This window comes from Phacochoerus africanus, chromosome 11 (assembly GCF_016906955.1).
Source record: "Phacochoerus africanus isolate WHEZ1 chromosome 11, ROS_Pafr_v1, whole genome shotgun sequence".
NCBI classification, from domain to species: domain Eukaryota; kingdom Metazoa; phylum Chordata; class Mammalia; order Artiodactyla; family Suidae; genus Phacochoerus; species Phacochoerus africanus.
The window spans coordinates 116,237,404-116,252,221 of record NC_062554.1 but is presented as its reverse complement, the minus strand read 5'-3'; the positions used below and the strand labels follow the sequence as shown (position 1 = coordinate 116,252,221).

The window sequence follows — 14,818 nt, the reverse complement described above, 5'->3', positions numbered from 1 at the left end:
AAACAAACATTGCCTTTTTATAATTAAGTGTCCTTCTTTTAAGAAACTACTCAAAGAATTTTTAATATAGGTCACTTTTATACCTGTCTGATCTTCTAAACTGCCAGTTTCTGGACTATTAAAGTTTTTTTTTTTTTTCCATTACTCCAGTAAGTTCACAGACTTATTTGAATAAATAGGCTGAAACTGCAACTGTAAGATGGCAGCAGCTCTACATTAAAACAATAACTTTCTCATTAGCATATGCCTTCTTCGAAGTCAGGGAAATTCAAAATAGATGGAACTGTTGATTGGTCTACTTATTCACTGTAAATATGTCTGCTATAGGAAGAACAAGGCTCCCTTGCCATGTATAGAACACAGAGTCAAACATGGAACTTTCGGAATTTAAATAAGCATATTTATCTCAGTATCCACTTACCCGAAAGACAACGAATATAAATCTGATAATAACAGCACCAATCATTGTTAGAGCAACAATTCACCTTCAAGATCCATGCTACAGAATTAAGGAAACTTTAATTATAGGCTTAATATCTAGCTTATCATCTTCTCAGAAACTGCAGAAGTGTAGAAAAGTTCAGGATTCTGATAAATCAAAGAGATATATAATCAAAGGAATTTTTTTGTGTGTACACATACACACACACACACACACACATACACGGAAAAACTAATGAGGGAAAAGAAAGTATAATGCCATGCATTTTAACCACTGATTAAGAGCACTGCCCTAGAGCCAGGGAGCCTGTGTTCAAATTCTGACTTTACTACTTTCCAGCAGTATGTCCTTGAACTAGTGACTTAATCTGTGCTTCAGCCTGACCATCTGTAAAATAAACCTAAAAGTTTGTTGTGAAGATTAAATGGGTAAGCAATGAGATCCTGCTGTATAGCACAGGGAACTATATCTAGTCACTTGTGACAGAACATGATGGAAGATAATGTGAGAAAAAGAATGTGTGTGGGTGTGTGTGTATGTGTGTGTGTGTGTGAGACTGGGTCACTTTGTCATACAGTGGAAAATTGACAGAACACTAAACCAACTATAATGGAAAAAATAAAAATCATTATAAAAACAGACAACAAAGATTAAATGAGTTAAAAAAGAACAATGAGTTAAGTGAATTAAACGAAGTTTAAAAATAATGCATGATTCTTATTCTCTGTCGTTTTAGCATGGTTAAACTGAAACCCAGGGAATGATGCTGTAGGACTTGAGGACTCTCACCTTGTGTTCCTTACTATGTCCCTTCCTCTTCCTCTTCCTCTGTGAGTGTACTCATTTCCTAGTCTTACTCAAAATTCCCAAGATATCGTCAGTGCAGAATCAGTAAAGGATTCTAATTAGTTCCTTCCCTTTGTAGGGGTACCAAAGGCAAGTACATTTTACTGCTCTATGAAAAATTCTTTAAAAGCCAAGGAAGGCAGATAATCTATACAAGCAGCGGGGCCATGGAGGGGGCACCTGGAGCAAGGTGGGTCACTCCAATGTCAAGAGTGCTATCATCCTAAGGACAGAAGCAAACTGAATTCTATGGGTTTGGTCTTAATAGGTCAAAGGAAGGGGGAGTATAACTTCATGGTCATTTCATATGGTCAATATATTAAAAAAAACTTCCACATAGTTTAAAAGATGGAATAGGCTGAATGGCTTCATTAACCCTGGATGGAATTAATACCTTAATCTTAACATTGTTTTATTTCTGTTTTCCCCTTAAGATTGCTTAAGGGAGGCGATGAGTGGTACTTTACAGGATACCAATACCACTTCAAGTTTGTTTACCCTTTAAATATTTTCAGTACTCTGTTCTCAACTCTGTGGAAAATGCATAGGACAGTTTCTATTATTTCTAATGGACAGAAATAATCAACTTTCATTCTGTTATTCCGCTTATTTTCAATGATTAGAAAGAGTGCTCACTTTCTGAGGTAACAGGTGTTAAGTCTTTCTCAGGAGAAAAATGAACTTGTGAGTCCAGCCAACTCAATCATGGCCTTCTTAGTTACACAAAATATATTCAGATGGATTCCAGCCTTCTCTCGTATCTTCCTCTCGGCACCCTTCCATTATTGGGAAGGCTGGTCTTTGAAAACATTTCATTCTTGTGTAACAATCTTGAGTGCTAAGTTACACCTTGTTTTTCCTATCTTCTTGGAAGAATTCAAGTCAATGACAAATTAGGCTACCTATTTACAGAAGACATTAATCCTCCAAATGGAAGATGGATTTCCTGTCTCTCTAATAAGAAGAAAGCTGAGCAGCCTACACCCAAGAGAAAAAGCAATTTGCACCTTTTAGACAGGAGTGATAAAAATGATCGTTTTAGATGAAGGAATCAAATTAATGTAAATGTGACTGTTAGGGTGGAGGGCGCTGCAGAGCTTTTGAGTTTCCAAGCAAAGGTCATATTTTAATGATTAAGAGAAATTTTGCTGATTCCAACATTTATCACATATTGTGTGGTTTTATCACTATCTCGGATATATTGAATCCTAAATCATCAAAATTACTGTCACAATCTACCAGCTTGGAGTTCTTTAATAAATAGTTCAGTAAGTGCGTGTAGGACTTTTCTCCCCTTATAATTCTTTAGGATGTAATCAAGAAGGGAAAAATTATTTGAAGTACCTGCATGTACTTATGTGCACTGGTAGGACACCTTCATTTAAACAGAGTATCAGTGACTTGGAGGTGATGTTTCGTAAATCCTGTATTCAAAGAACAGCCTGGAAAGGATCTGCCAATAACTGTTCCAACAGGTCTTACCAGGGGGACTTGGCTATTAATATTAGGATTATTTATTCCACAAGAGGATGACTGAATATGAACAGTGGACTCTAGATTTCTGGAACCTTCATCCTTCCAGACATTTTGTATGGCAAATAATTGTGAAAATCCTAATTTAAGAAGTGCCTGCCAGTGAAATGTCACAAATAGGGATGCAACAGGGATCTATTTAAAGACTTGCAGTAAGGTCCTTAAAGAAAATAAAAATAGGGAGTTCTTGTCGTGGCTCAGCAGAAACAAATCTGATTCCCCATGAGGATGCAGATTTGATCCCTGGCCTCGCTCAGTGGGTTAAGGATCCAGTGTTGCCATAAGCTGTGGTGTAGGTCACAGACAAGGTTTATTTTATTTTACTTATTTATTTTCTAAATTTTGTATAATCAACATTATTTTAGTCACTGAGGGGAAAAAAAAACCTTTAAGTTGCAAGATCTTTAGGGACTAGACCGATTTGGTGTGCTTCACTTCAAACAAATGATACAACAGCTATTCTTTTGTAATATGTATTGATCAAGTTTTTTGCATCATTTCCCTATTCAAAACCTTCATCTACAGGAGTTCTTGTCGTGGCTCAGCGGTTAATGAATCTGACTACCATCCATGAGGATGTAGGTTCGACCCCTGGACTTGCTCAGTAGGTTAAGGATCCAGTGTTGCCGTGAGCTCTGGTGTAGGTCGCAGATGCGGCTTGGATCCCAACTTGCTGTGGCTGTGGCATAGGCCAGCAGCTATAGCTCCAATTGGACCCCTAGCTTGGGAGCCTCTATATGCCGCGCAAGGGTTCAGCCCTAAAAAGCAAAAACAAACAAACAAACAAAAAGCCCAAGAAAACAAACAAACAACTTCATTCATAGAATTAAAAGTGTTGGTCCCTTAGCATTACACACAAAAACCTTTCATGACCAACTCTCTTACCACTTCCTGGCCTTCCTTTTATCCTCTAGCCTGACAGAAAAGGCTTAAATTCCCAGCCATGCTACCTCTCTCACTCCTGCGTGTTTCTGCTAGTCCCTCTATCTGGAATATACTTTCCCTCCATGTGACTAACTGAAATTAAATTTTTTTTTTCTTTAGCATGTTGTTCAAAGTTTCCACCTTTATTTTTTTTATTTTAATGGCTGCATTTGTGGCATATAGAAGTTCCTGGACCAGGGATTGAATGAATCTGAGCCACAGCCTACACCACACCTGTGGCAATGCAGGATCCTTTACCCCGAAGAGCTGGGCTGGTAATCGAACCCAAGCTTCCGCAATGACCTGAGCCACTGAAGTCAGATTCTTAACTCACTGTGCCACAGCAGGAACTCCAAAAGTTTCCACCTTTAAATGGGCACAGATACACACCACTGGTAGGTGAAATAATATATCTTTTAAGGAAAGCAATTTGGCTCTGTGTATCAAAATTATACATGCACACACCCTTCAACCCAGCAATTCCACTCCCAGGAATTTAATCTACAGATATTCTCACAGTTCTGGGAAATGGTGATGTAAAAAGATTACTTACAGCACCATTGTTTGCAGCAGCAAAATATCAGGAACAACTACATATGCATATATTAGAGTTGGCTAAATATATTACAAAAATCTATACAACGAAATACTACGCAGTTGTCAAATGAATAAGGAATCCTTGATGTACTGACATAGAAAAAGGTAAAAGAATATATATGTGTGTGTATGTGTGTGTATAACTGAATCATTTTGCTCTATAACTGATACTAACACATCATTGTAAATCAGTGATACTTTGATTTTCTCTATAAACGGAAAATAATAATCTACTATATTTTGAAGTTGCTAAGAGAGTAGATCTTAAAATTTTTCATCACAAATAAAAAAAATAAATAAAAGTAAACTAAATTAAAAAAATTTTTTTTCATCACAAAGAAATCTGTAACTATGTATGATGATGGATGTTAATTAGACTGACTGTGATCATTTTACAATACATACATATATTGAGCTATTATGTAATATACCTGGCACTAATATGTCAATTATAAAATCAATGTCTGAAAACCTTATTTTTCACTATTTTAAGAGGTGTATTTCAATATAATTGGTTTCCTTTGTAATGCTACGTATTTTATGTATTTAAAAAGTTTTCTGCCAAGGGGTCCACAGACCTGAACTGTCAAAGGAGACCATGATCACAAAATTGCTAAAAATCCCTGCGCTATATATAAGGACGGATCAGGGTGGAATAACAATGTTGGCACACCATGGAATTTCACTGGAGAAAAGACTTCCGTTTTTAAGTGTGTTTGGGAAGGATGGGAAAGAAGACTGCCAATTCACTTCAAAGTTCCAAGAAAAATGAAAAAGTAATAGAGTTTGCTAAATTTGAATTTGAATCAAGTTTTACTGTATTTTCAATGAGTATAAGTCATTTGCTGATAAATCTGTGCAGAGATAGCTTAGACGATGGTTCAGAAAATATTAAATTCCCCCCCCCCAACCTCTAGGATAGGGTATACTTTCCAGCTCCACTGTGCTGGAAGTGGCCTTTTTACTTGCTTTGGCCAATGGAATGTGGACAAAAATTAAAGCGTGCTCACTCTAAGCCTAGGCATTTTTTTTTAATCTTTTTTTTTTTTTTTTTAAGGGCCTCACCCGCAGCACATGGAGGTTCCCAGGTTAGGGGTTGAATCAGAGCTACAGCTGCTAGCCTACACCACAGCCAAAGCAATGCTGGATCCAAGCTGCATCTCTGACCTACATCACAGCTCATGGAAACACCAGATCCTTAACCCACTGAACAAGGTCAGGGATCGAACCTGCGTCCTCACAGATCCTAGTCGGGTTCATTAACTGCTGAGCCACAGTAGGAACTCCCTGCCTAGGCCTTTAAGGGCCATCAAATGTTTCCAGGGACCACTCTGGGAACTTCCAAACTGTCACAAAAAGAGGACACTGCTAATCTCAGAAGATAGCCTTCTAATCTCAGAAGGATGAGAGGGGAGCTCCCATCGTGGCTCAGTGGTTAATGAATCTGACTAGGAACCATGAGGTTTCGGGTTCAATCCCTGGCCTCGCTCAGTGGGTTAAGCATCTGGCATTGCCACGAGCTGTGGTGTAGGTTACAGATGCGGCTTGGATCCTGCACTGCTGTGGCTCTGGCAAAGGCCAGCAGCTACAGCTCCGATTTGATCCCTAGCTTGGGAACCTCCATATGCCGCTGAAGCGGCCCTAGAACAGACAAAAAAAAAAAAAAAAGGATGAGAGGCACAGAACAAGAGATCTAACTAGATCTGGGTCCCCAGCCAAGTCAGCAAATCCTGTTCATAAACCAGCTTGTAGTCCTTGCACTGAATCTGAAGGCTATAATTTGATTTCATATTGAATATTATGGTGAGTTTTTAATGTAATACTCACTTTTCTAATAATTTAATCATCATTTAAAATTTCTGTTAACCAAGCCTAAAATCTGACTCATTAAAAATGAATACAAGAACATCATATAAGGAATAAAACCTGAACTCCTTCCCACTTCCAAAGGCCTCCATCATAATCTGGCCCCCAAGACGACTATAAATCTGAATACTGTATGGCAGCCAGAATCTGCCGTGGGAACGAAGCAGCAGAGAACTTGGGGAAGATAAAGCAGATGCAAAGAGAGAAGTGAATTAGAGGGCAATAGACAGGGAGAATGTTTGCCAGCATCAACTGAACCCCAGTTCAGTACTGGTTCTGCTGAACTCCTGCCGTTGTGTTTAAAGGAACACACCCTGGTGTCCACACAATAAATTCTCTTTCATGTTTAAGATAGCTCAAGATTTTATTGCTTGCAACCGTGAGAACTGTAACACATATCAAAACTGATAAACCAAAGAGGGATGAGTTGGCTCCTTGTGCGAAACCAAAGTTGATGAAATAGTAGCATAATATGTTTACTGTATAACAACTAGAATTTAAAATGGTCAGATAGGAGTTCCCGTCGTGGCGCAGTGGTTAACGAATCCGACTAGGAACCATGAGGTTGCGGGTTCGGTCCCTGGCCTTGCTCAGTGGGTTAACGATCCGGCGTTGCCCTGAGCTGTGGTGTGGGTTGCAGACGTGGCTCAGATCCCACGTTACTGTGGCTCTGGCGTAGGCCAGTGGCTACAGCTCCGATTCGACCCCTAGCCTGGGTACCTCCATATGCCAAGGGAGCAGCCCAAAGAAATAGCAAAAAAAAAGACAAAAAATAAAATTAAAAAAAAATAATAAAATAAAATAAAATGGTCAGATAATAACATTAAAAATATAGATATGGATGAATCCTAATTGGTGTTACAATGTTTTATTCTAATCAACATTTTTTTGCATATACAATGAAAAGTTAGAAATAACTACTGATTCATTTTCTCCATCTATGGCAAAATGGATTGCTGTGATTTATTTATTTTTTTTAATTTGGCATGTTGGATGAAATCTATGTGCTAACCCAGTAAAGAAGAAGTAATTTCTTAATGCTTACCCTCATCCCCTAGTTACACAACAGAGAAACTGTAGCTCCCTGATGAGCTCCCTTCCTCTATTGGCATAGCGCTGCTATTTTGGTATCTGTCGCTTAAGAACATATACCAAGTGCTAATAGAGTATAAGCATGTATTAGTCTGGGTAAAAGCCTTTGTTAATGGACAGTGTTCTAACCTTCTAACCACTGAACAACCAAGTCTCTTACAGTGATGCCATGCCCTGGAACTTCTAGAGATGGAACGTGATAAAGCCAAAATGAGCAAACTTTTCTCCATTACATTCTTCTTCTTCTTCTTTTTTTAATGGCCTCATCCGCAGCATATGGAAGTTCCCAGGCTAGGGGTCTAATCAGAGCTGCAGCTGCCGACCTATGCCACAGCCACAGCAACACCAGATCTGAGCAGCATCTGGAACCTACACCACAGCCTGTGGCAACACCAGTTCTCTAACCCACTGCAGCCAGGGATGGAACCCACATTATCAGAGAGACAGCATCAAGTTCTTAACCCATCAAGCCACAACAGGAACTCCCATTACATTCTTGATATCCATCTTTCCCATTCAAGATGACAAAACAATGGTCTTCCCAATTTCATAAGGTGGAAAGCTTACAGTAATTTTCAACTTATTCTCCTTGTATAGCTCAGTTACTGCTTCTGCCTAAGTAATATTACTGAACCTATCCACTATAAGAACTAACCAACATGTGTGGACTACTTTCTTTATTTATACTACTGCTGTCAAATGCTGAAGTCCATACTCCTGACAATTCTTTTCCTGCGTTTTTGTAATGCCCTTTAAAATTTTTTTTCATGAGCAGTGTGGACTGTCAGTCCATTTCTGCCATATTATTTCTGCAGTAATTGACAAATCTACTCAGCAAATGGCTTGGCTCATATAAACCCCCCCATTAATTCTACATTGTCCTCCCGCCATCCTGAGGCACAAACCTAAGACGCTCTGCACCATCTTCCTGGCAGAAGGCTTCAAGTTTCCTGTAGGACTGATACCCTGATAGTGATTCCCTAATCAAGCAAAGCAATTTGCCAGGGTGACTGAACTATTGCATTTTGTCCACCCTCCACCTTCTTCCACATCCCTATGATAACTTATCTACTGGCCCCAGTCCTTCCTTTAGGCTTCTCCAGTTACTGGGAGGACAATTAGTAAGTGCTTTCATGGTGCTAAGTACAAGTGTTCTCATTTAATCCTTGAAGTAATGTAGTGATGTAATGCTACCGTTTCCCTCATTTTTCCAATGAGGAAATGAAAGCTTAGAGAAACTAAGAAATTTATCAGTAAGGAGCAGATGTAAAACTTGAACTGAGGACTGTGTATCTTTAATGTTTCTGAAATAGTTCACCTCTTGGCCTTTGCACAAGCTGTTCACCCTGCTCAGAAAGGTGCTATGACTTTCTACTGGCTTTGAAGCACCTGATCAGCCTTCAAAGCCTCAATCAACTACTTTCACCCCATCCAGAAGTCTGCCTCTACACTGTTCAAATAGTGGTAATTTTTCTCCACTTCGTTCTACCCGCCAACAGTAAATATCATCCCCTAAATATTTATTTTGCTTCTCTCTTTTACTTTACTGTGAGGTCTTTCTATTTATACCCGCACATTGTTGCAAACCAAAACTGTATGATTACATACTGGCCTCTACTAACCAACGTATATTAGAAAGTAATGTTCCCTTCATAACCAATTTATAGATTAAAAAGTTGAAATAATTCGGCAGAATATAAATTAACATTTAACCTGAAATATTCAAGCTTGACAGAGTATGCATTGGTTATTAGGCTTATTCACCGTTTAAACATTAAAGCGTACATTTTGACTTTAAATACATATTCAAAGCTTCCTTTCGGAATGCATAATAAATGTAACAGGTGTGATCTCTTCCTTTTCTTTATACTAATCAGGCATAAAAATAACTAGAATTGGTGGAAGTGGTAGAGAGGAACGCTGGCCATTCCACTAGAAGACAGAAGGCCCCGACTGAGGGAAATGCCAGAGACCCCTCCTTCAGTTGTTAGGCCTTGTGTAAGCATCTCAAGCTGAATTAAAGATAAATTCATTAAGGGAAACATGGGGAGAGGGGTCTAATTTTGTCTCAAAGTGCAAGAGAGTTAGTTTCAGCCAGCGAACAACTAAAGAAAATGCAGTCTGCTGATTTAAGGAAAGGCAAGAATACTATGTCCAGTGAGACAGATTTCTTAATGTTCCTGAGTCATTTTGATTAGACTGGATTTTCACCTTACATACCAACTTATTCACACAGTAATTAAAACGTTCTGAAGCTCTGTTCGTGACTTAGGCTTTTGTTTGGTTTATCTTAGCAAATACAATGTTGATCTGCATAATCTTATTGTGTGTGTGTGTGTGTGCGTGTGTGTGTGTGTGTGTGTGTGTGTGTGTGTGTGTGTGTGATGTGAAAGATAAGAAAAGTTACGCTTGGCTTCATTATGTTTTTTTCTTATCTGTCATGTGTCAAAAGGACCTACATAAAGGGATCTGTGATTTTCCTGCATTATCACTCATTTTTAAAGGATCAATAGGCTGTAGTAATATTTTTCAAGTGTGGATTGAGAATGTGTGATTTCTGAAATCAATGGTGACTCATAACTAACCCTGAAACAATTAAATATGATGCAGCAAAAGAAAAAAATTGAATATATCACATGTAGCAACAGTATCACTCAAATTTCTTTTAGTCTTGTATGTGTACAACATCTTGTGATATGTTTTTTACTATGAGTCTCCATCAAAAATATTAGAAAGCCATAGGGCTATTTATGAACAAGAAAAGATCCTGAGTCCACACCAAAACCATTGTACATAATGGGATTTTTGCCATTCAAATGGTAAAATCAATATACTTCCCATTACGAAACAAAGTCCAATTACAGAAAGATATTTAATTAATCCTGTACTAAGAAAGCTTCTAAATACCCTTGTAATACTCCACCTAAACCCAGGAGATTTTATATGTTAGCAAGAATGTAATTTGCTTCACAGTGCAGTAATAAATCATATTGTGAAGCAATTTATTTTATATTGTAGAAAATCTGAGAATTTATCTCTTTCATATAATTTAAAGGGTTCATCTCACACAAAGCAACAAATTCAATATGGAATCAAAAGCAAATGATAAATATTTCATCTTAACCCGATTTTAGTTTAAGTTTCCCAGATGAACTGAAACCATATCACCTCCCAAAGATGACACCAGTAAATAAGCTCTCTCAAGTTTCAAATCTAATTAAGAAAACTAAGTGGAGTTCCTGTTGTGGCCCAGCGGAAATGAATCCAACTAGGAACCATGAGGTTGCGGGTTTGATCCCTGGCCTGGCTTAGTGGGTTAAGGAACTGGCGTTGCCTTGAGCTGTGGTGTAGGTCATAGATGTGGCTCAGATCTCGTGTTGCTGTGGTTCTGGCGTAGGCAGCAGCTATAGCTCCGAGTAGACCTCTAGCCTGGGAACCTCTATATGCCTCGAGTGTGGCCCTAAAAAGAAAAAAACAAAAAACAAACAAACAAAAAAACCTCCAGGGCTAAATCCCCTTTGGGGGGGGGGAGCTAAAGTTGCATCAACGCAAAATATCGACATATATCTCAATATGTAGAATATTCATACAACATATAAACGGAAGAATGTTCCCTGGTAAGCACATTAGTATGAATTCACTCGTTCATTTTCTCTCTCCTCCTGTCTCCTGTATGTGTGTGAGTCCACCCACGCACACCCTACAATGTCCTGGACTTATTGAGCATAGGATGCTCCCTAAGTCTTGGTCACTGCCTTCCTCTTCAGTCTCCTCTGTCCTCTGCGCTGTGCCGACTTACATCTCCCTGTTTTATTTTCTTTTCCCCTTTGGTCTGGATAATTTCTGCAAGTTTTTAAAGACCCCACTGAGACCACTTAAGAGGATCTTGACAGGACCATCAGAAAGAAATGGAAGATTATAAAACTAATGGCTAAAACGAAGCTTAAAGGTTATCCACAACTGTGAACTAACCTATGTTGACCTTGTATATACATTTACGGTTAATTAAGGACTGGCAATAATCTCCATATAATGCATGTAATTATAAAAACAGAGGGAGGGGGTGGGATGGACGGGGAGTTTGAGGTTAGTAGATGCAAACTATCACACTTAGAATGGATAAGCAATGAGGTCCCTGTGTATAGCACAGGGAACTATATCTAATCTCTTGAGATGGACCATGATGGGAGATAGCATGAGAAAAAAAAAATGTATGTATATGTATGATGACTGGGTCACTATGTTGTACAGCAGAAATTGGCACACATTATAAATCAACTATATTTTAATTAAAAAAAACCCCAAACTAGAAATCACGTACGTTAAGTAGGAAAAGAATGCAATAGGCTAGATGTTTCTGTATTAATGAACACGTATTGAAGTATATTATAGTTTTGTATTTGTTTTGCTTGTTTGCTTTCTTTTTTTTGTCCAGCTGATTCTTTTAAACTGCATCTATAAAACTTCTACGAAAGTAGAGAGAGTGTAATGTATCCCTATGTACTCATCTCCTGTTTCAACAATTATCAACACACCTTCATCTGGTTTCACCCGCATCACCAACCCCTCTACTGGATCATTTTGAATCTTTGCAGACATTTCATCCTTCACTATCTCTATATATTTCTCTAAATCATCATTTTAAACGTAATCCTAATATTACTGCACATACCCACCCACGCAAGCACACAAAATGGAATAATTCTCTTAATATCACTAAATACCTAATTAGTGGTCAAATTTCCCCCAATTATCTCATAGACATTTTTAATGGTTTGTTCAAATCAGCATCTAAACAAGGTCAGTACACTGCAGCTGGCTGATGTAACTCTCAGTCTTTTTAAAATCAACTTATGAGTTTCCTCTTTTTTTTTCCTCCACTGTAATATATTGTTTGAAGAAAGCGCCATATTATGTTTAAGGTTCCTATGCCTTAAAATAATTTGGGTTTCATACTACTACTAAGATAATTGTTATGATATACTTGTTCATTCTGTTGCTGGTGGTGAGTCCTAGTGGTTAGAGAATATGATGAACAAGAGTTTTCTACAACAATACTTGGGAAAGTTTGTTTTAAAGGTATGGATCAATAGCCTTTATAAGGATGATATCTACAGAGAAGAAACAACAGATATTTGCAAGGACTTCGTTTTTCTATTATGCCAGGACATGAAAACTAAAACCCTTGGAGAATGTGTTTTTTTTTTTTTAAATAACAAATTTAAATCCAAACTCAAATTATACTCATAATAGTTCTTAGTAATAATACAAAGACTCTGGAAGGTATTTGATTTTCAGATAGTTCAATGCTGAATGTCTATGTTATGGCCTACTGGTAAAAATATTCCACTTCAAAAAGGCTGAACTCCATGTGTGTAAATGCAGGTAACTCTCACCTAATAATCCCGTGCACACATACAAGGCAAATACGTGGGACAAAGTGATGTTTGACACCATACATAGCTTCTCAACCTCACTACATGAGAAAGCATTCACCTCAGTTTGACTCCTAGGACACTTTAAATGTACTACTAAGGTTTAATAGTATTTGGTTATGTAAATAAATCCTTGAAAACCTGCAGACCTTGTTGTAGCCTGTAACAATGCCAACAGCAACACTTCTATTTTAATTCCCAGGAAGTTATGCTGCAATTGCTACAAGAGTAGAACTAGCATACTAGAAAGGAAAAAACAGCCCAGAGTAGTGTGCAAGGCCCCACCTACCATCGACCTGGGCTTGCTGATGGCCACCAGACTAGTGAGGAGATCTTCATCATGCAGCTGGCTGAAAACATGGGCGTCATAGGCTACCATAATGGAGATTTCTTCCATCATCTTGCCAGCTGGCCTTTCCACAGCAGCAGCTGCTGCCCAGCTCCAGACCAGACTATCCAAGGAAAAATCCTATTGCGCTCGGTGCCACGGCACACACCCACCTGAGTTGGAGGGGGTGGAGTGTCAAAAATCCAGATAGGAAAAAAAAAAAAAAAAAAGCAGCTGCTATCAGAGGCTTGTCTAGCAATTCACCCCGAGTAGAAAACTGAGACAGGTCTCTTATCTACGGAGCAAGTATACACTATAAACACCTTCTGCATTCTTAACACAGCAGCTGGAAAATTCAGCTTTTGGAAATCTTCTTTAAACTTCAAAATGAGAAATAAAAGTCTCCTAACTGGAAATAACCTATAGCAAAACAACAACAACAACAACAAAAAAAACAAAAACAAGCCACAAAAATTGATTTATGTTATGTTCTTGATAATTAAAACATTTTAAAGTTTATCTTCTTACTTCAGTATTTAGTTATATCAAAGCTTTTCTTCTTGGAGGAGAAGTAGATTTTCTTAGGGCTTATTTTTTCACATTCATAGAAATAGATGGCAACCTTTAGTTTTTCAGACTTTATAGAATTCTTGGTGCAGTTAAAAATTATCTCCTGAAGTATGAAAAAAAAAAAAGATTCTTTTTTTCTCTCTGAGTATTTCTGTTAAAAAAAAAAAAACCAAAATATAAAAATGAAACAGGGACTGCAATATTGGTTAATAACCATTTCCTCTTCTCCCACTTAAAAAAAAAAATCAAATATTTTTAAACAGACTTCTTCATTTTGAGAACTTAGTTTTCTGTTGATATTCTGAAAGCAACACAGGGTTCTCATTTCTAAACTGATGATTTTTCTCCCAAAGATAAAAGTTCTCTTCGTCTCTATTTTTAAACTTAAGTTTTCTTTTAATGACCCAAATTAGCAGATAGTAATGAACTCTCAGCTAGCAGAAGCTTTTTTTTTTTTTTTTTCCAGTACAGCTGGAAACCATAAATGAACCTCAGCGTGCCCTGATGAAAAATGTGAAAGCTGACCGTAATTATTATCACAAATCACCAGGAAATATAATGCATGCTAATTCCATGGAAAAAGTATTAAACAAATAAAAAAGGGGAGGACAGATAAAGCTCCTCCAAAAGCTGTTTTTCCAGTATTTCTAATTAAGCTATTATCTCCTCAGCTTTTTACAGATTACGACACTGCGGTACCAAGAGAAATAGTATTTTTTGGAATTAGAAATCAAGTTGGCAATGTCTGTCTACAGCCAAGTACAGACACTGTTTGGAATTTTTAGTGCTAATTACCAACTGCAGTATTATGTTGTTTAAGTTTGTTTGCTGCTCAGAAAACAAATAAAACTTAGAATGAAATTTATAGTGTCTATTTTGCCTTGTTTTTCTAAGGTATTTTCACCTATACAAACATGATTACTTAAATAGTACCTTGTTCAATTTCAATGTGATTGGCAGAGTTTTGCAACTGCTATAAGCATTCTGGATTACACACACACACACACACACACACACACACACACAGAGGAAAGAGGGAAAACACCTTATTGCTAGGAAACATAAGTAAGTCTAATAAGCTTATTTAAACAGAAAATGCAATACTTTAAATAAATCCTCAAGATTAAAACAGCTTCAAACTGTGTTTGACCCTTGCTGGACCTGATAGAGCATTTGCACCTATTT

At 37.7% G+C, this 14,818-nt stretch overlaps 1 protein-coding gene across 9 annotated transcripts in view; it reads right to left on the bottom strand.

Annotated features, from left to right (window-relative positions):
* RABGAP1L (RAB GTPase activating protein 1 like) overlaps positions 1 to 14,818 on the bottom strand; it is a 651,588-nt gene that overhangs the window by 81,334 nt on the left and 555,436 nt on the right. Inside the window, exon 2 of one of the 9 annotated variants that reach the window (XM_047753897.1) lies at positions 13,025 to 13,784. The exons of 7 other annotated variants lie outside the window; for them this stretch is intronic. In XM_047753897.1, coding sequence (XP_047609853.1) covers positions 13,025 to 13,135 — 111 coding nt within the window. In that variant the 5' untranslated portion in view covers positions 13,136 to 13,784. Of the gene's footprint in view, positions 1 to 13,024; positions 13,785 to 14,818 lie in introns of those variants that run through there. One more of the 9 variants, XM_047753899.1, reaches the window with a different exon arrangement.